Source organism: Sitodiplosis mosellana, unplaced genomic scaffold, assembly GCF_009176505.1.
Source record: "Sitodiplosis mosellana isolate CC-2019 unplaced genomic scaffold, AAFC_SMos_1.0 Smas_scaffold_3, whole genome shotgun sequence".
Classification (NCBI taxonomy): domain Eukaryota; kingdom Metazoa; phylum Arthropoda; class Insecta; order Diptera; family Cecidomyiidae; genus Sitodiplosis; species Sitodiplosis mosellana.
This window is the reverse complement of record NW_022595246.1, coordinates 1,063,022-1,087,879: the sequence shown is the minus strand read 5'-3', so window position 1 is coordinate 1,087,879 and position 24,858 is coordinate 1,063,022. Positions and strand designations below refer to the sequence as shown.

Here is a 24,858-nt window from a genome sequence, read left to right as displayed (position 1 = left end):
AAATTATGCCACCGGAATATTTTGTTGAATTCAAGTTGTATAGGTATAGTTGTATCAACTACGATTTGATAAATCGACTTAATGTTTCAATGCCACACCAAGAGGTTCGTACCTCATTCCATTCACCATGCCATCAGAATGTGCAGAGAACATTGAATGGCTACACAATTCTTGGAAAAGGAACTACACTCTACTCACCAATTATTTCGAAGAAACTTTATCTGTAATTAAAATAGCAAAAACTATACACTCCTTCATGTTCATGCACCACTTTATATATTGAACTTTATTACTTTGTAAACATCACATTTCATTTTTGGAATATTACATGAGCTGAAAAAAATGATGGGAAAAAACGGAATGACGTATGATATTTTTTGGATTTGCAACGATTTTGAACCATTTTGATGTAAAATATTGGTTAAACACGAACATTTGTAAAAATCGAATACGAAAATAGAAACTTATGAACTACGACAGGTTTTGTACATGTTTAGTTTTGAGAAAATGGAAAAAAAAATTCGATGATTTATCGCAAATTAGCCTGAATTATTGTTGAGTATATCCTGTGATTTAACGATACCGCGCATCTCAGCCTTCAGTAGATGCATATAAACGACTATAACAATACCAAGCTCCGTGCACCAAATCATGTTACCGTATTTCTTCAGCAACTTGACGCATGTTTCCTTCAAAATATCGAATCGTTTGCTGTCGATGCAATCGCTTTCAGATCTGATTTCACAGGATTCGATCAATTCAAAGTCTGGATCGGATGAGAATGCCAGAGTCTCCGCTTCAGGTGGTCGTAACCCCTTGCACCGTTCACATTTGCAATCGATTTCACTCATTCTCTGATAATATTTGGTTGGGTCGTTCCAATGAAAACTATAGTTGGACACGAACAACTGCTGACCAGCTTGGATTGGACAAATGACAATGTAGATGGTGTCTCCGTTTCGATCGATTGGCCAGACATTGGGAGAACACGAGTGGTGGAAATAACCTAGCATTACACCAACTTGTGAGTACAATGTTCGTTTTTCAACCTTCTTATTTCCATCTTCCATATCTTCAACAGCGACATATGCTTGACGTATGTTGATTTCAACGTGATGACCGACGAGATGCATGAGGAAACGACGGTGTCGCTTTGATGTGAACATCGTTTGAACCTGAATTGAAAATTTTCATTCAATTTATTAATGAAATCATTCAAATTGTGTCTTAAAATGAATCAATTCAAATAGACAAAAACAAATCTGATTCCGACTTAAAATGTACATTACCTTTGGAATTTCCAGTAAAATTTTGTACACACCAAAGACAATCTGGGGAAATTGTACGTCTTTCGACTCGGCTGTGTTCTTGGCCAGCTTCAAAAATGCTCGGTACTTCGATCGATCGTCTCGGAGTGTGTTTGGTATTTCGAATTGATCGCTGCCGATGCTTTGCTCAACAAATTCCATCATTTCCGTGGCATCCGCAAATAAATTCATCGCCACAAAAAATGTTCGCAACTCTTGCATTAGGTGATTGTTGAAATTGCTGTACAACGATGTCTTCATGCCACATTCGTATTTGTGTAGATTGAAGTCGCAATCGTGGCAAAACATTGCTGTCGTGCATCGTTTGCACGGTACCAAGTTTGTTTTGCTTTTCAGGCAAATCACACATTTCCATCCGTAGATCGTGAACAGTGTCTTTGTGAATCCCTTGTCAATAGCAACAATTTGTCCAACATCGATGTTCTGCCTGGCAATGATCGCATGTTTGTTGTCAGCACTTTTTGTAATTTCCACAACATTGGCCATACCCGGGAACCGTCCGTCTTCCATGAAATCCAGTTGCATTGTGCGTTGTTCGCTCTGCATTCCGTTTGTAATGTATTTCTGGCAACTCAATTTTCGCTTCTTCAATTCCGGAACCAATCGTTTTGGGCAATTATTCTCAATTGCTTTTTGAATGTCAATCAAACAGCGATCGTACAGTCTCATGTTGAAAAAACATGCCGAACGGTAGGCAAACGTAAGACCCACACTTTTTGATTCCTTCTCAGCAAAACACAAGGCTTCGTTGTACCAATCAATTGCATCCTCCCAGTTGCGTTCGTCAAAATATGCCTTGGCCTTTTGTCGCTTCTTTCGAGACACTTCATCACATTTTGCATAAAGCGATTTCATCTTTTTGTGCGCATTGATCTCTGCACGCAAATCCTGGTATATATCGTCCAAATTCCCCTTGGATTTTTCCACACACAAATTGATGTACAACGCACTTTTATTCGTTGACTCTTTTTGCCACATGATTTTATTTGTCACATTTGATTGGAAAGACGACTTTTTTTTACAGCACAAACCGTTTGAAATCGGTTGATCAACTATGTTTCAAAAGTTTAACTGGCATGCAACGCAGTTTGTGTTTGACTGACAGAACTCTTCCTTGCTGTCAAACTTCTTCGAATGTGATGACAAACACATACAGTCGTCATGACGTTTCTGCCGGCCACAATACAAACACCGACAGCTGTGAGCTAGTGTTTGTTTGCGGCTTCTTGTTCGTATGGTTGCGTTATCGTTTTAGTCTTCGCTGCAATCTGAAACCTTCATCTCAGCTAAAACAGCACCATACACAAAGTATTGCATGCTCCTGCGGAGAAAGGGAAAAAAAACAATGCGATTAATATAAACAAATCCAACGACATCGGCTCAATGTACGTATTCTGAGTCATTATTAATGTCCATAACGAAACTAAAACGCTTGCAACAACAATTTTATTGTTTGAATGCGAATCGAAGAAAATGTAAACTGTCTCAAGCATAACGAATACTCAATTTCAGCTGATTTTTTTTTGTTTATTTTACGCTATGTTTAGCTTATGTCTTGTTCACACTTCTTATAAAGAAGGAACAATAAGAATAAGATGTGACTAGAAATGTTTCTCAAGTACTTTTCCACTTACCCATTTTTTTTCATCTTCCACTGTCGAGGCAATTAACAATGTACATACAGTCAAATTTTGCTTCATTTAGTTTTCTTAATTTTGGGAAATAAAAATGGTTGGACAATTAGAATCGAGCTCATTTCTTGGTGATTCTCTTGTGATTCGATGAAAGAGACTTATTGCTTTTGATTGTAGAAAGAGACTTCTGATTGTTCTTTCTATCGGCTTTATGATGTCATCACAAAGTGTTTTTTTTTTCGGTTTTCATCGAGATTTTTTCGTAATATTATTTCGAAACATTTCATTGTTCCACTTTTCCAATTCAAAGCCTATTGAATTTGTTACACAAATTTTTTAATGCATAGAATGTTATGTTGGCATTAGCATAACGGACTGTTTGAAATTGAGGCGGGAACAGGAGAGAAGTAGAGAGAAACAAGAACAAATGAGTGTAAATGAGTTAGAGAGAGAGAACAAGGATTGAACAAAGTTCAATGACCATCAATCCTTATTTCATACTCATATTCAGCGAGTCAGATTGCCGGATGTCTGGATGTTGTTGTCGTTTGCCACGGACATACACTGCTGAGTACAACAAGTACACAATTCATGTCGCACATAGACTGTGATGAGATTTGTGACCTTTTCCAATGAAAACTTTGCCTGCACAACACACAAGCAAACATCGAACCAACAGATAATTCCATCAAAAAAGTTTCCACTGTTGTTCAGTACCGAGACAGTGATGAGATAGATGTCTATTTTGCCTTTCTAATTACAAAAAGTTGCCAAATGTTGCTGTTTGATCTATGGCTAATGGAAAACACCATCGAATATTTCATTGAAATAACTCTGAATTTCTTATTTACTTCCAACTCTTTTATTCTAATCCAGTCGAAGTATTTTAATATCACGTACGTCTTTCGGACAATGTCAGTTTAAGTGTCTTAAAAAAAAATTTGGATATTCATATTACTTTTTCACAATCATTTAATGAATGTTTGTCGGTAAATTGCTCTTTTCTTTCATTTTTTTTTCTTTTCGGGTTTTTTTCCTTTTTTTCTGCTACTTTTTCCTCAATTTCTTCTTAATGAATAGAATAAATATATAAAAATATCAAAACTAATTCCGATCGCTATTGCTAAATCCATAAAAAATGTGTCATCAATCAGTCAGCTGAAGTTTCATTAAACCATTCAAATTTTTTTCAATCAATTGCGAATTCGGTAATTTGCCCCAATGGATTTCCAAGTTTTCGATAAACTTCTTTTTATCGTCGAATTTTTTGTCGCAAACGCAGCATTTGAAATGTTTCAGGCAAGTCATATGCTGCTTCATCCCGCTATCCACATAGCTTGTAAAATCGCAAAGTGGACACTTCAATTGTTTTGGATCTGTGAAGAAAAAATCAGATCAATTTTCGAAGAAAAAAGATGTGCTTCGAATGAATGCTACAAAATAGTATTCGAAACATAAATATTTTGCCAAACAACATCGACAAAATCGAGTATACTCAAAATAACTACCTAATCGATCACACTCCACCGTTTTCTGTCTTTTCTGAGTCGTCGAGTTATCCGATTGGGTCGCTTTCCTCTTCAGGTTGATAGACAAGCTCGTCTCTTCATCTTCTGAAGTGCTGGCTTTGCTCAGTTTTTCCAATGGAACCACGGCAATAGTTTCTAAAAGTGAATATCATTAGCAAACGATCGATGTTGCTTTGAAAGAATTATCAATTACTACCATTTTCACGTTTTTCTCCTTCTTCTTCTTCATTCAATTGATTGATCTGCAAAGGGCGCCGAATAGTCGCGTCGTTTGAGAATGAATCCCAAGAATTGGACGGAAAATCTGTTGCCTGACTGTCGGCTCTTGTGTTATGCCGAGCAATGTCACCGGAACTTCCATTGCCTGGTGCCCGAAACAATCTTTGTTCAGGAATGAATCGAACTATTATGCTTTCAATGCTATGAAATCAGCGGATTCACAAAGGCATTTTTTTTAGATTATAAATTCAACATCAATCAACGAATTTTCACCAACTTACTGTGTTCGAATAGTTTCGCAGCAATAATCCCAGAAGAACGGGTCATTGTGAATAATAATCTCCATCATTTAATCCAAGAACTGCTCTATATCCGGTTTGACATTCATTTCCAACATGCTCTTATAATGGGTCACTTCATTGTTTGAAGCCATTTTCTGTTGAATGTAGATTTTGAGGGGGAAAAAACAAATTGATACGAATATTCAAAATCTTCTTTTTCGAAATAGATCATCTAATCGGTCCATTGATTATTCATTGACGAATGAATCAAATAATTTGTACCCTGAATAGCAAATGAATGTTGCAATAACAAACAACTAACCTTACAAAAAAATGCTGGTGATGAGTGACCGATAACGTTGAGTGGCGTGACTGAATTCACAAAAACACGGCAACAATTTGTATTTTGATCTTGGAATCAGCAATAATTCAAAAGATCCTCATTCAATTCACACTGTTTTATATTAATGTATGTGACAGCTCTTACTCTTCTGTTTTTGACACTAAAACAAAAAAAAACGCTCTGTCGCCGGCCAATGAACACTCCACACAGAAAAAGTATTTAAAGCACCGAAAGTTCACTACTCTTCATACAATCGTCTTGTCTTTGTGTCGTAGTCTTTCTTTATGTCTCTTGACAATTAAACGTTCAATTTGTGCAAACGGATGCGAAACGTACAGATGATTTCTTTTTCAATCTCACACACATTGACGTTCACACTTCTCACAAATACCACCACAGATAAGAGCTCTCAAGCATTTTGCCACTTACTTTCATATCATCGATATTTTTCATCTCTGTCTGTTAGGGCAAAAAAAAATGAATTTAAATTCCGATTGGAAAAAAGCAATAGGAAATTTCTTGGAAAACTCGAATGAAACTCTTTTTTCTTATTTCGAACTAAAAATTTTTTAGTTTCAATTGATAACACTTTTTGTTGATAAACTCACATTCGCTTGTTGTCGTTGAATTTAGGTACAAATTGCTTTTGTATATTGGCTTAGCGTAGGACATATTTCGAACAATTTCTTTTTTAATGATTTCTTATTAGATATAAATTCTATGGGTGAGATTGAGAGTAGTGCATGTTTGATTGACTTTGTTACGAAAGAGAAGAGCAAGTTTCTGTCGACTTAAAAATGGTTAAAAGCGAGTATGTTCGTTTTTAGCGGGTCCTCGCGGTTTTTCACGTTTCCGCGGAACTGATAAGAGATAACAACTTGGCGTCTTCGGCAAAGTTGTAGCACTCGAGGTCTTCTATAACATCACTTAAAACAGTTATCTCTTATCTCTTATTAGTTCCGCGAAAAGCGCGAAAAATGATAAGAAAAAAAAAGTTCTATATAAAATTTGCTTTTTTATGTGAGCGATTTGCGCGCAACTGATAAGAGATAAGAGATAACTGTCTTCAGCTTAGTTATAGAAGACCTCAAGTACTACAACTTTGCCGAAGAAACCATGTTGTTATCTTTTATCAGTTGCGATAAAACCATGAAGACCGCGGAAGCTAGACGGTACTACAACATACTCTACTTTAACGCCAACAGAATCATCAGAAAACATACTCGCCTTTTCAAAAATATAAATCGAAGAAAAAACATACTCCACTCTCAATCTCACCCATAGAATTATTGGGTGCGTAACAAATGCCAAACAATACGAACTGTTTGAGCTTCCGTTTTTTGCAAATGATGACAATTTAAAGTATAAAATGTAACGTTTCATCTGCAATGAGTTTCAGAATAAGCCTGACATACGAAAGTTCAACAGTTTTATGTAGATATTGATAACACGGCCAATTTCATCGCACCATATCACATCGCCGTATTTCCTCGAAACCGCTTCACATTTTGCAATCATTTGTGGCAGTTTATCGACATCGCTCTCTGTGATTGGATAGCTGAATATGATGTCATGAAAATCTGGATCCGAAGCAATTCGTTTTCGTTGGGCCAACGTTGCCGTATGTCCTTCACATCGTGTGCATTGACAAATGAATTGTTTATTCTCCCATAATTGGCGTTGACGGGTTTCCTTAGAATCCAATAGCATATCATAGCATGAAATGAGCAGGCGTTCACCCATTTTAACTGGCCGAACGGTAACGCAGATGAGATTTCCATTGGTTTGTGACATTGTTGCATTTGGCGCACACGAGTGCTTAAGGTACTTGGTGATTGCGCCAGTTTGAGTGTAAACCAATGCATACTCCTTACGCCGAACCACTCGAACCTCTTGCAATGAGTTTTTCGATGTGACTTTCATGCAATGAGTAACGAAATGCATTAAAAATCGGCGATGTTTGCGCGATTCAAAAATTGCTTTGATGCCCGGGATGTTGAGAATGAATTTATAGGTGCAGTAAGCGATAGCAATGAATATGTCATCATCGTCATCATTGGCAAGTGGTAGCTTGAGAAATGCCCGATATTTTGACTGTTCATCGATCAACGAGTCGAGCAATTCATTTGGATCGCTACTGATCGTTTGCTCAACGAATTCCATTAGCTGGTCGACGGTTGTAAATGCATTCACACCCAAAATGATTGCTCGTGCTGCTTCCAAAATGCCACCATTCAATGATTCGTCTTCGCTGTACCTCAAGCCACACTCGTACTTGTGCAGAAAGCTGACCTTGCATTCATTACTGCAGAACATTGCCGTCGCACAATTTTCACACGGGACGAGATTGGTGTTACCTAAAATGTCAGTAAAGTTTATGAAAAAAAACATTGTAAAGTAAGAAGCTCACTTTCTTACTCTATTGAACGTTTCGAGTCCATTTTTGTTGATTTGCAGAACAAATGCACTTTTGTTCCAATTGGGAAATTAGCCAAATTGTTACAATTCTTGTATCTTACCTTTCAAACAAATGCTGCATTTGCGTCCATATCGCAGTAGACACTTGACGAATGCCGATTCCACCACAATCGTTTGACCAACATCAATATCTTCCTTCGCACAAAGCGCATAATCACCATCATCACCTTGCTCGAACTTCAACACATTGGCCATGCACGGAAATTTCTCGTCAGCTTCATAGCTTAGCTTCGGTTCGAAGATTTGCAATGACTTTGCTGCTTTTTCGATGCTCTTCAAACAATCCTCTTTGCGTTGATTCAATTTTTCCATCAAATCCATTGGATAGCCAGCTTCTTTGGCCAATTCAATATCAATGAGGCACTCGTTGTACAGTTTCATGTTCAAAAAACATGACGATCGATTCGCATACGCCAAACTAATGTGTTTTGATCCATTTTTGGCAAAGCATAAACTCTCGTTGTACATTTCCATTGCTTCGGCCCATTCACGTTGACCAAATAGCTCATTACCCTCCTTTCGCTTACGCAATGCAACCGTATCGGACTTTCTGGGCGGTGAACATGCTTTCGATTCAATAAAATTCACCGGACGCTGCAATTTATTCGATTTGAAAATGTCCACGAACAACGCATTTTTCTTATTCGACTCCTTTACCCATAGCATGATTAAATCCTGAAAATATTGACAAATACACAAATTAGATCGGGAATATGATAGTGTAGTATGAGTTACGCACTGTTTAATCACACAGAAAACGAAAATTTGTCCGGAATGCAATAGATAATCCTCTGACAATAGAACTTTCTCGCCACAATTCACACGAGTGTTGTCCTTTCTCTCGCTGTTGTTAACACTGTTGCAGCGAAAAATCGTTGATGCGCCTGATGGTTATGATCAATGGCTATGAACTGAAAATAATTGGAAAATATGAGAATTATTTGCCTAAAATCGATGTAGAGACTTTTTTTCGTTATATTATTTACAGTGAATGCGTTACGTGCAGAACAAAAAAGACAGACGATAACCAATTGACTATGAATTGCGCATCAATTGACAAGTGTGTTTGAATGATGCCAACGCTCACGTGGCAAACTGTTGAACTCAAGTCGCCGTGTCAATACCGCATCCATCACTCTGATTAGCTGTTCGATGTGATCATCTTTATTCGCGTTTGAGTGTGTGCGACCTGCACATTTTTGAATGTTTTGATACGCAAATCGCCAAAATTAAACGCACACAATCAAAAGCGCACCACCGATGAATGTGTTGATGTGTCGTCACTCTGAGCAGCGATGTTCGAATGTACTTCTGAGTAAAAATGAATATGCTTGTGACAACGATAATGAAACAACAAACAAAACTTACTACGATTTCCGTTGATGCCAAAATAGCGGCATTTTCGAATCATTTTATTCATCAGATTTCATTATCATTTTTTTAGGTTTTATTTCCATATTTTATCTTCTTGTATCGCATATAATCAAAACTTCATTATTCTTTCAAACAAATTACTTCTTGAACAATTTTTCTCACTTCATTTTTTTATGATTTTCTTCGTCATTTTCTTTTCGTTTACCGTTTACTTTTTCTAATTGGAAAATGAATCGTTTTCTTCTCTTCACTAAAACTCTTCTTTTCGTACAGTTCCACTTGAATTCGATTGGTATGTTGACTTGTTGACTCAACTTAGACATAGAAATCGCTGTTTTCTTCATATTCAACGCATCGCCACGGAACATTACTGCTGGCAACTTTTGTGGCTAACGTAAACTTGTAGGCGTTAACGACTTTTCCGATTTGATTGCTCCATGGAACTTGAGCGTACCGCTTCAAAAAGGCCGTGCACTTGTCCAATACCTTTTGTTCGCTTTCCTTGCTACCTGATGCGAATGTATCGTAGTGATATGCGATGTATCGATAGTCGGGATCGTCTTTCATTCGTTTTTGTTGTGCCAATGATGCGCTTGTACCTTCACAGAATGAGCAACGGCAAACCAATTCTCGCTGTTCCCACAGTGCCTTTTGGCGTTCTTGTTTGTTCGGAATCAATGGCCAGAAGTATGACAAGAACAATTGTTCTCCCTTCTTCACCGGTCGAGCTGTGATGAACATCATGTCGCCGTCGTAATCAAAATTTACCACATTAGGATTGCACGCATACTGAAAATAACGAGTCATCAGTCCAATTTGGCAGTAGAACGGCTTTGATGTACCATCTCGCATTGGCACATTCAAGTTGTACGCATTGGAATTCGAAACTTTTGAATGTTGACCGATGAGATGCATCAAGAAATGACGATGCTTCTTCGATTGGAACATGGCGCTGATCTTTGGGATTTCCAACAGAAAGTTGTAAATTCGTTGCACAACCGCTGACCATACCTCTGATGCAACGAATGTCTTTCCGATTTTCAGTTTCAGATACGTTTCGTACTTCGATTTTGCATCCGTCAAATGCTCTGGCAATTTCTTCGGGTCGCTGGCAATTGTTTCTTCGACGAAATTCATCAGATCATCGGCGCTCGAGAACTCGGACATTTGAATTACCTGCAGAAGCAATCGTATCTCTTTCATATTTATTCCATTGATGTGAGTATCGTCCGAAATACCCTTGCCACACTCGAACTCGTGCAGAAAATTCTCCTGGCATTTTTTGTGGCAGAACATTGCACTCGGGCAAACGTTGCACGGAACCAGATTGGTGTTTCGTTCCAAACACAGATTGCACTTCCATCCTGGTCGCACGTAGAGATACTTGCTGAACGCCTCTTCGTACGCAATCGTTTGGCCAACGTCGATGTCTTCTTTGGCTACTATGGAATAATCACCATTCGAATCTCGTACAACCTTCAACACATTTGCCATGCACGGCAATTGCTTGTCTGCTTCAAAGCTCAACTTTGGACCAATCTCCTTTTGTGCACCCGCTTCAATGAGCTTCAGACACTCCGCTTTGCGATTATCCAACTTTGGCATTAAATGCGCCGGATAGCCAGCCTTTGTTGCCAATTCAATGTCAGTGAGACATTCATCGTACATGTTCATCTTGAAGAAACATGCCGATCGATTTGCGTATGCCAAACTGATGTTTGTTGATCCACTTTCAGCATAGCACAGGCACTCATTGTACAATTCCATTGCTTGAGCCCAGTCACGCATACCAAACAACATATTTCCACGCCCTCGTTTTGTTAACGAAACTCGGTCGCTCTTCTTTGGCATCGTTTTTGTGTTTGCAAACAACGTGTTGTAGGTTATGTTGACGGATCGACCACTTAGCTTCATTATATCCACGTACAATGCGCTCTTTTTGTTTGACTCTTTTGCCCACAACATGATGACAGTCTGGAAAAATCAAAGAAAACACACAAATTAAATCGGGGAAAAAAAGATTTGTTCTTTCTCTTTGTAAAAATTACGCACTGTTTAACTACACAGACAATGAAACCTCAGGCGATAAACAATTGAATTTGGACAGAACAAAAACAGTTGACTATAGGAATTTTTTCGACGTGTTTTCTCGCACAAGCGTTATTGTTGCAATAGTGTTTCTTTCTGTGCCGTCAACACTGTCGCAATAATCGAATGGTTCGATGTGCTAATGTCTTAGTGTATTTGAAGGGAGCTCAATTTGAATTGCCATGCGATGATGTTGAATGTGAATGTGTTGAGACGAACCACTTCAGATTGTGCACACAGCAGAGATACCACAATGTAAGCATAATATCAGTTCGTGTATGCGTGCAACGATATGATGCCCGACTAACACAGTTACGACGTCTTTTTCGACACATTTGTTGACACAACGATGAGCTATGATATTCATTTTCATGGATTCAGCGGTTGATTTAAATTGTTTAATAAAAATATTCGAACGCTTCTCATCGGATTCAAATAATACATTGACTCGAAATGAATGTCTTCATTTGACGACATGATTTGTTTACTTACAAAACCAAACGTCTTCATTTTAGTGGAACCATTAGAATAACAAAACCGATTGTGCAATTTAGAATAAACACTTCCAATAAGACGATTTTGTGTACAGTCAGCTCAAGTCTTCCTATGAAAAAGTGATTGTTTACTGAAAACGATTGTGTTGCTCGTCATTTTGTCTGTATAAACAAAAAATGGAAAGTCACAAAAATAAGAGAATGATAACACGACTACGATGTGATGCGTTTTGCGCATTTAAAATGAATGATTTTATTTTTATTGTTTTTCATATGATTACATAAAAATTCTCTCTTCTTATATGAATATCATGTGTTGAGTAGAACGTTTTTTTGTTGTTTCAAAAGTAGAAAATTTAATGAAATTATTGAAAGCGATATGAATCTGAATTCGAACATAATTTTGTAGTCTTACTCATCAGATAAACTGTCGCTAACAATTTCGGCCCAGGCACGAATGTTCGTCGAATTGGTATATTTGAACCTTAACTGCATACAATAGCCGTCCAATAGGTTTTTCATTTCTTTGCACAATGGACCGTGGCCATGTTTCTGCAGAATTGTGGCGCATTTATCAAGACAATCGAAACCGCCAGATCGATAAAGTGGATCGGATAGCAATTGTTTACGTTGCTCTGGTGTGGCTTCTGGTCCAGTGCATAATGAACATACACATAGAAAATTGCCTTGTTCCCACAAGATGCGCTGACGTTCCGCCTTAGGTTTTGACAGCAAATCGAACATGGTGACAAACAGTTGTTCTCCCTTTTTGACGGGGCGTGTCGTTATGTACAGCGAATAACCGTTATTATCAATCCACAGTACGTTAGGAGCACACGAGTGTTCAAAGTAACCCTTCAACATTCCTGTGTGGGTGCATACGTCAGTTCGTTTTCGTGGAGCTGCTTCGACCGAACAAAGACGGATTCGGATCGAATTTTTACTCATGATCTGAACATGTTGCATAATGAGATGTATGAGAAAGCGATTATGCCTCTTGGCCTTGAACATCGCGTTCATCTTCGGCATATCCATGAGCATTCTGTAAGTGCAGAATGTAATCAACCAAAAATCGTCTTTGTTCGTATTTGTCGGATTGACTGGCAGTTTAAGGAATGCGCGGTACTTCGACTTCTCGTCCAAAAATGCCTGTGGAATTTCCTTTTGATCGCCTTGAACGGCTTGCTCAACGAATGCCATGAGCTCATCGATGTTTGGAAACATTTCGATCGCCTTGAATATCATTCGCATCTCGTTCATAATGGCACCATTCGTTTGAGTTGATCTACAGAACCTTTGGCCGCATTCATACTCGTGAATAAGACTCGCTTGGCACTCGTTTGAACAGAACATTGCCACATTGCATTTGTTGCACGGTTTCAAATTGGCATCTTCTTTCATGCAAATGTTGCACCTCCATCCGAATTTTGAGTACAAACAAGTGGCAAACGATTTTTCCGCCGCAATTGTTTTGCCAACTCCGATGTCCTCCTTGGCCACCATTATCAGATTGCCTTTGGCATTCTTTTCGATTTTCAATACGTTGACCATGCATGGGAAATTTTTATCTGCTTCGAAACTTAGCTTCAAACGATCATCCGGCTCTTGTGCTCCTTCTTCGATAAGTTTTAAGCAATCGGCCTTACGTTTCTGCAGTTTCGGCATCAAATGTGCTGGATAGCCGGCACTTTCAGCTAGTTCGATATCAACAAGGCATTGTGCATACTTTTTTAGGTGGAGAAAACAAGCGGATCGATTTGCATACGCCAAACTGATGTTTTCCGATCCCGGTTCAGCATAACATAAACTGTCATTGTACAGCCCTGACGCGGATAACCAATCATCTTTCACAAACGATTGGTTTCCATCCAATCGCCTTTCACGTGAAATTGTATCACTCTTAGCGCACGATATATTTTTTGCGGTCTTTCGCTCCTGAGAATATTCACGGTTCAAAGAACCAAGCGATTTGAATGAAAAAGCATCCACATACAACGCGTTATTTTTGTTCGATTCTTTTGTCCACAGCATGATGAAATACTTCGATGAGAAACAGTGACAGTGATTCTAAAAAATAAACATTTTCTCCGGATGAAATCTGATGTAATTTGATTCCATTTTCAATACATTCAATTGCTTGTCTGATTTACTTACGTTGAAAAAATGACACAAAACCGTTTTACGAAATGAAAAATACGATTTTGCTTGCAAGTTAGCTATTTCCAAAATGTCTGCATGTTGAACGTTGAACGTTGAACGTTGAACAATTTTTATAGAGTGTAGACGAAACGATTGATGAACGATGAATTGCGAGTAGCGAATAATGAACAGCGAATAGTAAGCAGCTTGAATGTATTAGTGTGTGTTTGCCATGAATGTACGGGAGAAATATGTAGAGAATGAAGGTGAAATGGCAAAGAATAGAACGTTCGTAATCAAAGTGACAGCTTTGACGCTTATTTTTGATGCTTTTGATTTTTTCCGTTAGGGTTTCTCAATGGAAACATTTCCGAGAACATTGCTTCTACTCAATTCTTCCGACCACAACACATTGATACACTTGCAATGTTATTTAATGTTTATTCTTCATAAATCTAACGGCAGATATTCGATGGTCACTCAATTTTATCCAATTTAACAACATGAAAATCCATACAAATTTTCATTATTAAGATTATAACTACATTATTTTTGTGTGTAAATTGTCAGTAAATTGAATGCTTATCTACCTTCAATTTTTAACAAACAAAAAAATGAGAGCCGAATTATGTTGCTGCACATACAAGTTACTTACGTCAGCTTTGGTCATTTCAATCTAACAACAAAACGGAATCTAAATAAAGAGACATCAATTGTTTTTTCTTTATTTTTCCAGCAGAATTTATGCCTAGACGTTTCATAGTTATATGAGCTAAATCAGCACAGAACATTTCTAGTTGCTTTATTTGGTGATTTTGTAAAAAAAATGCATTGCTGAAAAGTATATTTTCTAGGTTTATGTAACCATTGCATATAAAATCATGAAAGAAATTCCAAAAATTAGGGAAAATGTAAGTGTAAGATGCATCTTATCTCTTAGATTGAAATGCAGCTATTAAAATGCAATTCAAAAAATATTCAGTAACGTGAAGCCAGCACGTTCCACATGATTTGCAAATTATTTTGCATGACGATGGTGTCGTTGACCGGATGAAAACGATCATATTTTTCCAGAAATTCTATGGCCTTCTTCTCATAGGACAGAACTTCCGAACGAGTCAGCTTTCGAAAGCGCTTGATTGTCATTGCGGATGGCTGTAACCCGAATTCGTACAGTGGATCTCTCGACAAGTTGACCTCATTCGTTAACGGTGTCCATAGTTCACTTGTACACAAAAAACATTCGCACTTAAAGTGATAGCGCTCGTCTAGTTCTCTCTTCAGCTCTAGAGGTTGTTCGAATGAATGATGCCCTGGGCTAGAGAAAAATAAAATTAGTTGCAATTTGTGTGATATGATGGAAAAAAAAGTAAAAACATACACATAAGATCGGAATATTTGTTCGCCTTTCTTAATAGGACGGATCACCTTGCAGATCAAACGACCATCAACGTTAAACCAGTAGACGTTCGGTACGCAAGAATGATTGATGTACGAACCAAATGGATAGATGCCCCTTGCAAATTGTCGCTGCTCATAATTTGCCATACGCTCGCCATCACCATCTTGGCCATATTCAAATAATTCAATTGCATGCTCGGCCACATGAAATAGATGCAAAATCAAGTGTTGTAAAAAACGACGATGCGCCGTGGATCGATATTTTAGACTGAATTCGTCGTATTGCATAAGTACGTTTAAAGTCACACCGGTGGCAGATCTCAAGCAGGTTAATTGATTTGCCGATAACTTTTCGTGGTTGTGGGCAAGTTGGAAAAGCGAACAGAAATTCATCTGAGATGGTGTCAGATCAGTTGGCGGTTTTTTGTTTTCGAGCAACACTTTCACTAGTTCATTCAGTGCATCAACATCGGGAAAGTCGGCGTTTATGTTGAAAATCATTCTCATAATCAGATCAAATGTCTCTTTACGCGATAGCGCTGCAGGTCGGTTGCATTCCTGTTTGTGAAACGATTTTTCCATGCATCCTTCGTTGCAAAATATCATACACATGCAATTCTTGCATGCGATGAAATTCATGCATGCCTTGTAACAATACAAACACCGAGAACGGCCCGTATTCTTTCTCGCTGGCACGATCGAATATCCATTTTCAACCAAAATCGTTTGTCCAATTTTCAAATCGCACGTGGTGATTACATGACGACCAAATTCATCGTTTTTTCGGATTTTCAGGCAATCAGCTACACCAGCAAAGTCCTTATGTTCGTTGAAACTTAGCTTTGGCTCCCAGATATCGTGTGGTCCTGGCTTGAAATGTTCGTCAGCCTTCAACTCGGTACATTTGACAATGCGTGCATCCAATTTGCGCATCAAGCTACCGGGATAGTTATGCCTTTTTGCCAATTCGATGTCAACCAAACACTCATCGGGCATATTTAAATAGAAAAAACACGAAGAACGATTGGCAAATGCAAGTCCCAGCTCTTCAGTTCCAGGTTCGGCAAATGATACACTCCCATTAAAATGTTCCATTGCTTCAAAGTATTTATCTTGCGCAAATTTGGCCTTGCCTTCTTCACGCGACAAATTGGCTGCTCTGTTATTTTTGTGGAGCTCCGTTGAAGCCATGATCTCTCGATACATCTGATTAATCATTTCTTTTGTCACGTTGGGATGAATTCGGTGACTGCTGACATCAAATATATCGATGTACAAATCCGAATTTGGTCGCACGTTTTGCCACAAAATATTCAATGGTCGCTGCATTTTGCCACTGTATTTGACACTTGCGTAGTAAGAAAAGAAAGCAATGTTCACATAACTCGTAATGTTCACACGATGACGATGTTAGGAGAACTGAATATCATGCTAATGTCAACTGCTAGTGTCAAGTTGTCAAGTTTCTGTTACGCACACACTCGCACAGACATATGAGCCGGTAACGTACACTTGAGTGTGTAGAGTGTGTATACATATGCTGACGGCACATTCGATTTGAAATACAGAACGAATTTTGTTTTCATAATTTTTTGCTTACTTGAAGTGGTATCGGGGTTTTAGCTCCAACTTCATGTTCTACGATGGCTTGTATGAATGTATTGCAAAGTCATAAAAAATCTGAATATGATTTAAAATCAAAAGATCGTTAAATATATTCTAAGAATAGAATCCCATGAAACAAATAAAATACGATTATTCTCTGTTTTTGATTGCATTTTATGCCATCTTACGCATAATCTCGACCGGAATATTTTTTTTCCGCGTTTTTTGAATGATTCATATGGCCTTAAAGATCGAACGATCATCGTCGTTTAGCCGACCAATATTCAAACCTTTCATCTTTTTGACTCTCGTGTTCTTCAGAGCACATCAACGGATTTTTCAAGAAGAAAGAAGCGACGAGCGATTTTTTTTATAAACTTGCGAAACGAATATTTATTTAATTTTATCATTGTTGCTTATTGTCTAACATAAATGCGTCTTAGAAATTTTATTGTGGAAAATAATTGGAATAATGATTGTAGAATCTATTGTTTCAGATATTAGTTTAGAGTTATTTTTAAACTGTGAATTACATTTCTCGTTGTTTCGAAAGATGAACGTTTTCTGAAAGTAGATTTTCATCGATCATTTTTAATGATTAAGGCATACATTTTTATGACTGATTCTTCTGAAGCAAAAAATAAATCATGTGAACAATGGTCGCGGAATTCGACAGTCCAGTGTTTTTATGTAGGCATCAACTGCTTCCCCAATTTCGTCACACCATTTGATCTGGCCGTACTTCGTCAAAAATGCAATGCATTTTTCAATTGTATCTTCAATTTTTTGGCTGGCATACGGGCTTAGATTCGAAGCACTTGATAGAATCAGCGGAAAATCTGGATCCGTTGCCAATTGTTGTCGTTGATCTGATGACGCTGCTGCACCCATGCAACGGCTACAATTGCATTTGATGTGCACTTGATTCCACAGTTCTTGCTGCCGTACATGCTTTGGCAGCCCCAAAAACTTAAAATACGAGATGAACAATTCGTCACCTTTTTTAATTGATCGAATTGCAGTGTAGATAGAGATTCCATCACGTTCAGTCATCAAAACATTTGGCGCACATGAATGTCTGAAGTATTTTGTCATCAGTCCGATCTGATGATAAAAGTCCACACCATGGGTTTTCTGATTGTTTACCTGGTATGAGTTAAAGTTCGTAATTTGGATATGATGCGCGATTAAATGCATCAAAAAGCGGCGATGTTTCAATGAGCTGAACTTGGCGGCAATGTACGGTATGGTTTGGCACGCTTTGTAAATGCTGTAAACGAGTAGCAAAAAATCTGGTCGTCGAGCAAATTGGGCGCTGATTGGAAATTTCAGAAATGCACGGTACTTTGATTGATCATCTGCCAATGACATTGGAACTTCTCTTGGCGGTTCACTTTTGACGGTTTGTTCAACGAAGCTCATTAATTCATCAATATTCGAATGAAATATGTTGATGGCCAACAAAAGAACGCGTATTTCGTTCAGGTACTGGGCATTTTGCTGTCCGTCATCAATAAATTTCAAACCGCATTCATGGTTGTGCAGATCGTTGCTTTGGCATTCATCAGAGCAAAACATTACATTTGTACACTTTTTACATGACACCAAGTTGGTGTTGTCCTTTAGGCAGATGTTACATTTCCAAGCAAAACGACTGTACAAATAGACACAGAACGGTTTTCCCAATATGATCGTTTGTCCGACATCAATGTTGTCTTTAGCCACCATCGATAATTTGCCCGCATCATTTTTCTCGATCTTCAGAACATTGGCCATGCACGGGATTTTTTCATCCGGCTCGAAACTTAGCTTCTGATTGAACTCGTTAAGTGGTATGCTATCATCACGACCCTTCAAACAATCACCTTCACGTTGATCTAGTTTTGGCATCAAACGTTCCGGGTAACCAGCTTTTCGAGCCAAATCAATATCGATGAGACATTCGTTGTACAGCTTCAAGTGTAGAAAGCATGAAGCACGATTTGCATATGCTAAACTTATATGTTCAGATGCAGTTGTTGCAAAGCACAAGCTTTCATTGTACTTTTCAATCGCTTCAGCCCACTTGCCATTGGCAAATGATCGGTTCCCTTCTTTTCGCTTCTGAAGTGAGATTACGTCGTTTTTTCTCGGTACTGGATTTCGGTTCGACATCGGAAACATTTTGTCAACCATAGCTATTGTTTTACGGTCGAACAAATCCTCGTACAATGTATTTGGACTATTCGATTCCTTTTTCCACAACATGATGAAATAGACCGTGTATGAGTTTAATAAACTTATTCTGAAAATATTTCAAAGAAGTACCGAAATACATTCAAATCAGAATCGTTGCCAATTTTGGAAAAAGCAAATTTTCGTTTTCACCAATATTAAAAATCGTGCGGAAATATTATTGCAATATCTTTTATCCACTAACAAATGTATGACGCTGCTATTGCTTGATCGTTGTGAAATTCACTGATACTTGAGTGTAATGCCCACTGTGTGCTTGACGTTTCAATGGTAGAACTGTCAAAGTACTTGGAATGTGTTGAAAAGCTATATAAACGAATGCGATCATCTGTTTTATTCTTTATATGTGCGAGTGTGAGCACACGTGTGCAAGGGGGGGGTATTCCGGTTTTACCCCCCCTAGGATTCCAAAATGTGGACCCCCCCCAAGCGATTTGGAAAATTTTACACTAGATAGAATCGATTTTCAAAAGTGAGGACCTTTTTTTTTTAGTCCTCACTTTTTTCGGAGACTGGTTTTACAGTAGATTGAATCGATTTCCAAAAGTGAGGACCTTTTTTTTTAGGTCTTCATTTTTTTCCCAACCCATTTATAAATTTGCAAGCCGCCCCCCCCCCTGGCAAAATCATTTATCATTTTACCCCCCCTAGAATTTTTGACCTTGCACACGTCTGAGTGTGAGTGTGTGTATCAAGAATTCTCACTTTGACAAAAGAATGAAGAAGCCACAGATTTACTAATTTACCTACAAATTGGAACCTGTGGAACGAATTTTTCATTAAATCTCTTTATATTTGAGGAATTTAAGACAAAAAAAACATAGTTCTGATATTCATAGTACATAAAAGTCCATAAAAATCAAATAGACGGTTTGATACGTGTTATTTCTTTATTAATAAAGTAATTCATTTCGTAAATCGCTTAAAAAATATTATGAATGCATTGATACTATTAATTTGATATAAAATAAATGGTATGATTTTAAATATTGAACATACGTTTTCGCAAATAGGATGAATAGATTGACCAGACTTATTCATTCGAATGGCTATTTGGCCATCATTGATGGCATTGTGTAGAGACTACATCCAGTTGATCTCTTCCGTAGGTGATCCATATGCGTATTTATTTGGATTGCGATTTCCTTTTGCCATGAATTATTGTCGTATGTACGTAGAAAAGCAATGAATGCTTCGGTCGTTTTGTTCAATAGATAATTCTGGAAAATTGTGTCCGATGTCACCTGTTCGCGTTGTGTGAAAAAAACGTACATAGAAAATGTATTTTTATTTTTATCAAAAAATTATGTATTTTATATGATAATGTTCATTGAATTAGAAGATTTTTTTTTGTCTTCATGTTGAAAATGATTGTTTGCCTTTGTTAAGCCTTGGTTTTTGTCATTGCTTGATATATCCCGCCGAAGCATTAATTTGGTAGGTTTAAATTTTCCAACAGCATTTCACAAAGGATGTTCAAATTTACCGATCCGATTAGCCGGGTGCGTATGATACTTATGTAGGCACAAACCACCCTTCCGATTTCATCACACCAGGGGATTTGATTGTACGTCCTCAAAAACATTTCGCATTTGTCCATCATTGTTTGTGAATCATCGCGTCCACTTTTGGACACAATTTTCTGATAATTCGAGTCTGACGTGATGCGTTTGCGTTGCGTCCGTGAAGCGGTGTTACCGTCACACCGTGTGCAATTGCAAACAAACTGCTTGTTTTCCCATAGGATTTTTTGCCGATTCAATTTTGGTTCCATCAGAATATCAAAATAGAACATTGTCAGCTCTTGTCCTTTGCTAACCGGGCGAATCGTAATAATGACCGAATGTCCATCACGATCAGTCCATAAAACATTGGGCGCGCACGAATGTTTGAAGAAATGCTTAATCAAGCCAGCATGGCAGCACATTTCTCTGCGTTCGTTGAGTTGAATCGATGATCTGATGCGTATCGAATTATTGTTGGCGACTTGATTATGGTGTGCAATGAGATGCATCAGAAATCGGCTGTGTTTTTGTAGCTTGAACAAGGCATTAATTTTCGGCATTCCGATGAGTGTTTTGTAAATGCAGAAAACAATGGGGATGAATTCATCTTGTTGCGCACATGATTGAAGATACGGAAGCTTCAGAAATGCTCGATACTTTGATTTCTCATCGAGCAATGCGTGTGGCAATTCATTCGGATCGGTTGTGATAGCTTGTTCAACGAAATCCATGAGCTCATCGATGTTGGCGAACATGTTGACCACTTTGATTATGGTCCGAATTTCATTCATCAGGGCACCCAACATTTGATTATGACCGGCAAATTTCAAACCGCATTCATAGCCATGCAACGGGCTGCTCTGGCATCCATCGTGACAAAACATGGCAACGGTGCATTTGTCGCACGCTATCAGATTTGTGTTTTGTTTCAAACAAAGATTGCATCTCCATCCAAACCGCGTGTACAAACAGGTTGTGAATGCCTTTTCGACAGCGATCGTTTGGCCCACATCGATGTCTGTTTTGGCGAAAACTGAAAAATCACCATCGCCGCCTTGTTTGATGTTCAAAACATTGGCCATGCACGGAAACTTTTCATCGGCCGCAAAATCCATTTTCAAGCCAAAGTCATCGATTAGTTGTGCACCGGATTCTATACGTTTCAAACTATCCGCTCTACGTTTATCCAGCTTAGGCATCAAATCTTCCGGATAGCCGGCTTCTACGGCCAGTCCGATGTCAATGAGACATTCGTTGTATCGTTTCATGTTGAAAAAGCAAGCGGACCGATTTGCAAACGCTAAACTGATATTTTTCGATCCGTGCTTAGCGTAAGAAAGGCTTTCGTTGTACTTTTCCATTGCTGCGGCCCATTCACGCTCTTGAAACAATTTATTCCCTTCATTTCGTTTTTTCTCCGATTTTTCGTCACTTTTCTCACACGTTGAGTCCTCGTAATGCGATTCAATCGCAGAGTAAAAACGATTCAACGCTGCATGGCCCTTTAGAAGAAAGAAATCGACGTACAGTGCATCTTTTTGGCTTGACTCCTTCTTCCACAACATGGTGCAAACGAAAAGTGATTCTTGGCTTCGATTAAATCGTGAAGTTTACCTAAAAATGTGTACAATTTCAATGAATTTTTGCCTATTTATACATTTTTTTAGAATTCATATGGGCACATACCTTGAAATACGATTTGGTTTTGAATAATTGCTTCACTCGTTTTTTTACGTCGCTGTGACAAATGAATCGGTGCACGTTGTAGAAAATGACAGCTCCAAATTGAGAGAAAATGTTCTGCATTAGTCTCGCTTATGTGACTTCGGCCGTTTAAGTTTGCGTTTACACCATACACACACAAGTAGGTACAAATACACGCTTTGCCGCTTGTTACTGTCCATGACATCAGCATATCGATACGAATGTGTTGGGTTTTGCTGCATAAAACTTCTTATTACTTGACGCTGTATTGACAAACTGATTGTCAAAACGTTTTGTCTAAAACAGTTCGATGATAATTTTGTATGTTGCATACTTTGAATGAATTTGCATCAAGGATCGATTAGAGATGAACATTTTTGTGATTAAAATAATTTATCTTTCAAGCAACCGTTATTTTGTTGGATAAATGGGGTGATCAAGTGAGTAAATGAATGAAAAAAGTGTTCATGTATATAAAATGATGTCATTTTTGGGTAGAAATAAAAATGTTGTACAATCCATGTGCTCAAGCAAACGATGTATAGCTGACCTTCGAAATTTAGTGTGAAGAAAATAAGAATAAAATCGAATTTTTTCTTCGTAGGTACATATAATAATGGAGCGTTCAGTTGAATGCGATGCTGACCGATGTTGAGATTTTGCCGCCCGTCATACCACCATACTCAAAGCGAGTATTTTTCATCATTGGCAATGAATTCAGCAAATGACTCATGGAATGAGAGGTATTTAGCGGAAAAAATTTACAGTCTATTTATGTTCCTCGGGATAAAATTTATCCCGGAGTATAAAATGCAATTTATACCGAGGGATAAATTTCGAGGGATAAAAATCGCAACTTATCCCTCGGACAAAAATTCATGCTGAACATATGAAAAATAAATGTTTTAATAGTTCTCGTTGTATGTAAATGAAAGCAGAAGTGGTTTTCTTGTAAAAAATTCATAATACAGATGCATGTGATGTTAGACTGGTCCAGAATTTTTTTTTCCTGAGATATTCATATAAATTTCGAAAATTGCCCTCAAAAAAATAAGTTTGACATCAAAAACTTGGAAAACGTAGAAAAAAACCACTTTCCAAAGAGTTATCCATTTTTTCATTCCACTCGTTTCGGAAGCCATTTTAGATCGCAACATTTCGACCAAAATAATTTTTCCAAACGACTTTCGGCAAAAACTGATGATAGGGTTTTGTTTATCTCGTCAATATATATAACTTTTGCCAAGACATTAGCCCATGAAAATGCATTTTGGGCCAATTACAGTGTGAAATGACCAAAAAAAAATTCAAATTTTCGGCATTTTTTACATTTGACCCATATAAGTCATCCAGATGGTAGACTTTTGTTCAGTCTTTGACTTGTATCGTTTAGCCAGAACCTGTACAAATATTTGGTTAGTTGTCAGATTGCGATTTGGATGGAATTTGGCGTCAATTGACTCAGACATAAAAGACCAATTTCAGACCAAAATGAGCAAATCACGAACATGAGCTTCGGTTTGACAGATAAAAGCAAGCGATTTCTATCTTTTCTGCCTTTGAACATCTAGTATAATCCTTTATGAACATTTTGGATACTTACACGACCAAATCGAGTCATGTTTTCACATAGCTCTACCCTCATATTCGATTGGTTCGATTCCAACTCTCAAAAAAATCGATTTTTCATCGAAAAATCCCTAAGTTTAGGCTTTTTGAGATTATAGCTGTGCTCACGATTTTTTTTATCAAGATATCGTAATAAACTAAAAATATCGTTCGATATCGTTATTATGATGGAATCTTAATAACGCTATCAACTTTTTATCAGGATATTAACTATATTCAAATAATAACGTTATCGGATGAATCTTAATAATATCTTTTGGAAGTTATCAAGATCGAATCCTGATAATTTATCAACATTAAATCTTAATAATCTTAATCATCAAGTTCTGGAAGTGGGTTTTGGTGGATCCTCAGGATCGACCAGAACTGCTCCCAGTTCTGGAAGTGGATCTGCAGGATGGACCAGATCCGGTTTGACACTGCCCTTGGCCCATACGAAATGCTGAGATGCTCAGCCATCGGAAAACACATGTTTGATGTGGTCTAATTATGTTTATTAGTTTATTGGGAATTCGCATTGAAATGTTATAACCGAAGTAGAAGTTCAAGGAAATTTCAGATAAAATTATTGGGCCAAAACCAAACTTGTGCAAATGCGATCAGCATGAAACTTTCGGAATCTCATTTTTTCGCCGAAAAATGAAATGCGAGAAAGTTTGAAGCTATTCGGAAGGAGGGTTTACGGGTACCACCCATACAAAATTGTCAAAAATTTGCTAAAAATGATCAAAAATCGATGTGAAATCGATTTAGTATTGTTTATTTGTGTTAAATTAGTTCAATTCTAAGGTCACGAAGCAATAAATATGGTAAAAAATACGATTGCAGCGAGTAAAAAGTGTATATTCCATCAGAAATGACTAAAATGAATT

The 24,858-nt window shown here is 37.8% G+C and overlaps 7 protein-coding genes across 9 annotated transcripts; all 7 read right to left on the bottom strand.

Moving 5' to 3' along the window:
• Window positions 1-253: 253 nt before the first annotated feature.
• Window positions 254-2,500, bottom strand: LOC129566545 (uncharacterized). Its single transcript, XM_055442584.1, has 2 exons — window positions 1,290-2,500; window positions 254-1,175 (listed from the first exon to the last, which is right to left on the bottom strand). The coding sequence occupies exons 1-2, from the start codon at window positions 2,304-2,306 to the stop codon at window positions 540-542; spliced, it is 1,653 nt and encodes a 550-aa protein (XP_055298559.1). The 5' UTR covers window positions 2,307-2,500; the 3' UTR covers window positions 254-539.
• A 1,410-nt stretch (window positions 2,501-3,910) lies between these two features.
• On the bottom strand, window positions 3,911-9,118 carry LOC129566548 (SET and MYND domain-containing protein 4-like). Of its 2 annotated transcripts, XR_008687739.1 has the most exons (10): window positions 8,799-9,118; window positions 8,552-8,723; window positions 7,854-8,487; window positions 6,596-7,691; window positions 5,943-6,052; window positions 5,314-5,793; window positions 4,992-5,146; window positions 4,688-4,911; window positions 4,471-4,626; window positions 3,911-4,338 (listed from the first exon to the last, which is right to left on the bottom strand). XR_008687739.1 is itself a non-coding variant. In XM_055442588.1 (4 exons), exons 3-4 carry the CDS (start codon window positions 8,476-8,478, stop codon window positions 6,730-6,732), a joined length of 1,587 nt encoding a protein of 528 aa, XP_055298563.1. In that variant the 5' UTR covers window positions 8,479-8,487; window positions 8,552-8,723; window positions 8,799-9,118; the 3' UTR covers window positions 5,850-6,729. The 2 variants fall into 2 exon arrangements, 1 of the variants encoding a protein (XP_055298563.1); XM_055442588.1 differs by lacking the exons at window positions 3,911-4,338; window positions 4,471-4,626; window positions 4,688-4,911; window positions 4,992-5,146; window positions 5,314-5,793 and having other exon boundaries at window positions 5,850-7,691.
• Window positions 9,119-9,176: 58 nt separating this feature from the next.
• Window positions 9,177-14,137, bottom strand: LOC129566546 (uncharacterized). Its single transcript, XM_055442585.1, has 3 exons — window positions 13,923-14,137; window positions 11,239-13,835; window positions 9,177-11,160 (listed from the first exon to the last, which is right to left on the bottom strand). The coding sequence occupies exon 3, from the start codon at window positions 11,149-11,151 to the stop codon at window positions 9,502-9,504; it is 1,650 nt and encodes a 549-aa protein (XP_055298560.1). The 5' UTR covers window positions 11,152-11,160; window positions 11,239-13,835; window positions 13,923-14,137; the 3' UTR covers window positions 9,177-9,501.
• LOC129565611 (uncharacterized) lies at window positions 12,180-13,799 on the bottom strand. The gene has a single exon (XM_055440632.1). It carries the CDS (start codon window positions 13,797-13,799, stop codon window positions 12,180-12,182), a length of 1,620 nt encoding a protein of 539 aa, XP_055296607.1.
• Window positions 14,138-14,613: 476 nt separating the features above from the next.
• LOC129566549 (SET and MYND domain-containing protein 4-like) lies at window positions 14,614-16,736 on the bottom strand. The gene is made up of 2 exons (XM_055442590.1): window positions 15,289-16,736; window positions 14,614-15,225 (listed from the first exon to the last, which is right to left on the bottom strand). Exons 1-2 carry the CDS (start codon window positions 16,635-16,637, stop codon window positions 14,886-14,888), a joined length of 1,689 nt encoding a protein of 562 aa, XP_055298565.1. The 5' UTR covers window positions 16,638-16,736; the 3' UTR covers window positions 14,614-14,885.
• A 541-nt stretch (window positions 16,737-17,277) lies between these two features.
• LOC129566547 (SET and MYND domain-containing protein DDB_G0273589-like) lies at window positions 17,278-19,396 on the bottom strand. 2 transcript variants are annotated; one of them, XM_055442586.1, is made up of 2 exons: window positions 19,281-19,396; window positions 17,278-19,197 (listed from the first exon to the last, which is right to left on the bottom strand). In XM_055442586.1, exon 2 carries the CDS (start codon window positions 19,158-19,160, stop codon window positions 17,559-17,561), a length of 1,602 nt encoding a protein of 533 aa, XP_055298561.1. In that variant the 5' UTR covers window positions 19,161-19,197; window positions 19,281-19,396; the 3' UTR covers window positions 17,278-17,558. The 2 variants fall into 2 exon arrangements, with proteins under 2 accessions (XP_055298561.1, XP_055298562.1); XM_055442587.1 differs by having other exon boundaries at window positions 19,333-19,384.
• A 623-nt stretch (window positions 19,397-20,019) lies between these two features.
• Window positions 20,020-22,478, bottom strand: LOC129566544 (SET and MYND domain-containing protein 4-like). The gene is made up of 3 exons (XM_055442583.1): window positions 22,340-22,478; window positions 20,635-22,267; window positions 20,020-20,392 (listed from the first exon to the last, which is right to left on the bottom strand). The coding sequence occupies exons 2-3, from the start codon at window positions 22,216-22,218 to the stop codon at window positions 20,198-20,200; spliced, it is 1,779 nt and encodes a 592-aa protein (XP_055298558.1). The 5' UTR covers window positions 22,219-22,267; window positions 22,340-22,478; the 3' UTR covers window positions 20,020-20,197.
• Window positions 22,479-24,858: the final 2,380 nt, after the last annotated feature.

Bases quoted from the DNA above. Each gene is read 5' to 3' on its own strand.
- LOC129566549 (XM_055442590.1), bottom strand. From the start codon at position 16,637: ATGCAGCGACCATTGAATATTTTGTGGCAAAACGTGCGACCAAATTCG. The intron at 15,226-15,288 runs GTATGTTTTTAC...ATTTTTCTCTAG, and splicing joins CAAATATTCCGATCTTATGT to CCCAGGGCATCATTCATTCG.
- LOC129566544 (XM_055442583.1), bottom strand. From the start codon at position 22,218: ATGTTGTGGAAGAAGGAGTCAAGCCAAAAAGATGCACTGTACGTCGAT. The intron at 20,393-20,634 runs GTAAATTTGAAC...CAACGCGAACAG, and splicing joins GCACCCGGCTAATCGGATCG to GTGACATCGGACACAATTTT.
- LOC129566548 (XM_055442588.1), bottom strand. From the start codon at position 8,478: ATGCTATGGGTAAAGGAGTCGAATAAGAAAAATGCGTTGTTCGTGGAC. The intron at 7,692-7,853 runs GTAAGATACAAG...CTGACATTTTAG, and splicing joins ATGCAGCATTTGTTTGAAAG to GTAACACCAATCTCGTCCCG.
- LOC129566547 (XM_055442586.1), bottom strand. From the start codon at position 19,160: ATGTTGTGGAAAAAGGAATCGAATAGTCCAAATACATTGTACGAGGAT.
- LOC129565611 (XM_055440632.1), bottom strand. From the start codon at position 13,799: ATGCTGTGGACAAAAGAATCGAACAAAAATAACGCGTTGTATGTGGAT.
- LOC129566545 (XM_055442584.1), bottom strand. From the start codon at position 2,306: ATGTGGCAAAAAGAGTCAACGAATAAAAGTGCGTTGTACATCAATTTG. The intron at 1,176-1,289 runs GTAATGTACATT...TTTTCAATTCAG, and splicing joins TTTTACTGGAAATTCCAAAG to GTTCAAACGATGTTCACATC.
- LOC129566546 (XM_055442585.1), bottom strand. From the start codon at position 11,151: ATGTTGTGGGCAAAAGAGTCAAACAAAAAGAGCGCATTGTACGTGGAT.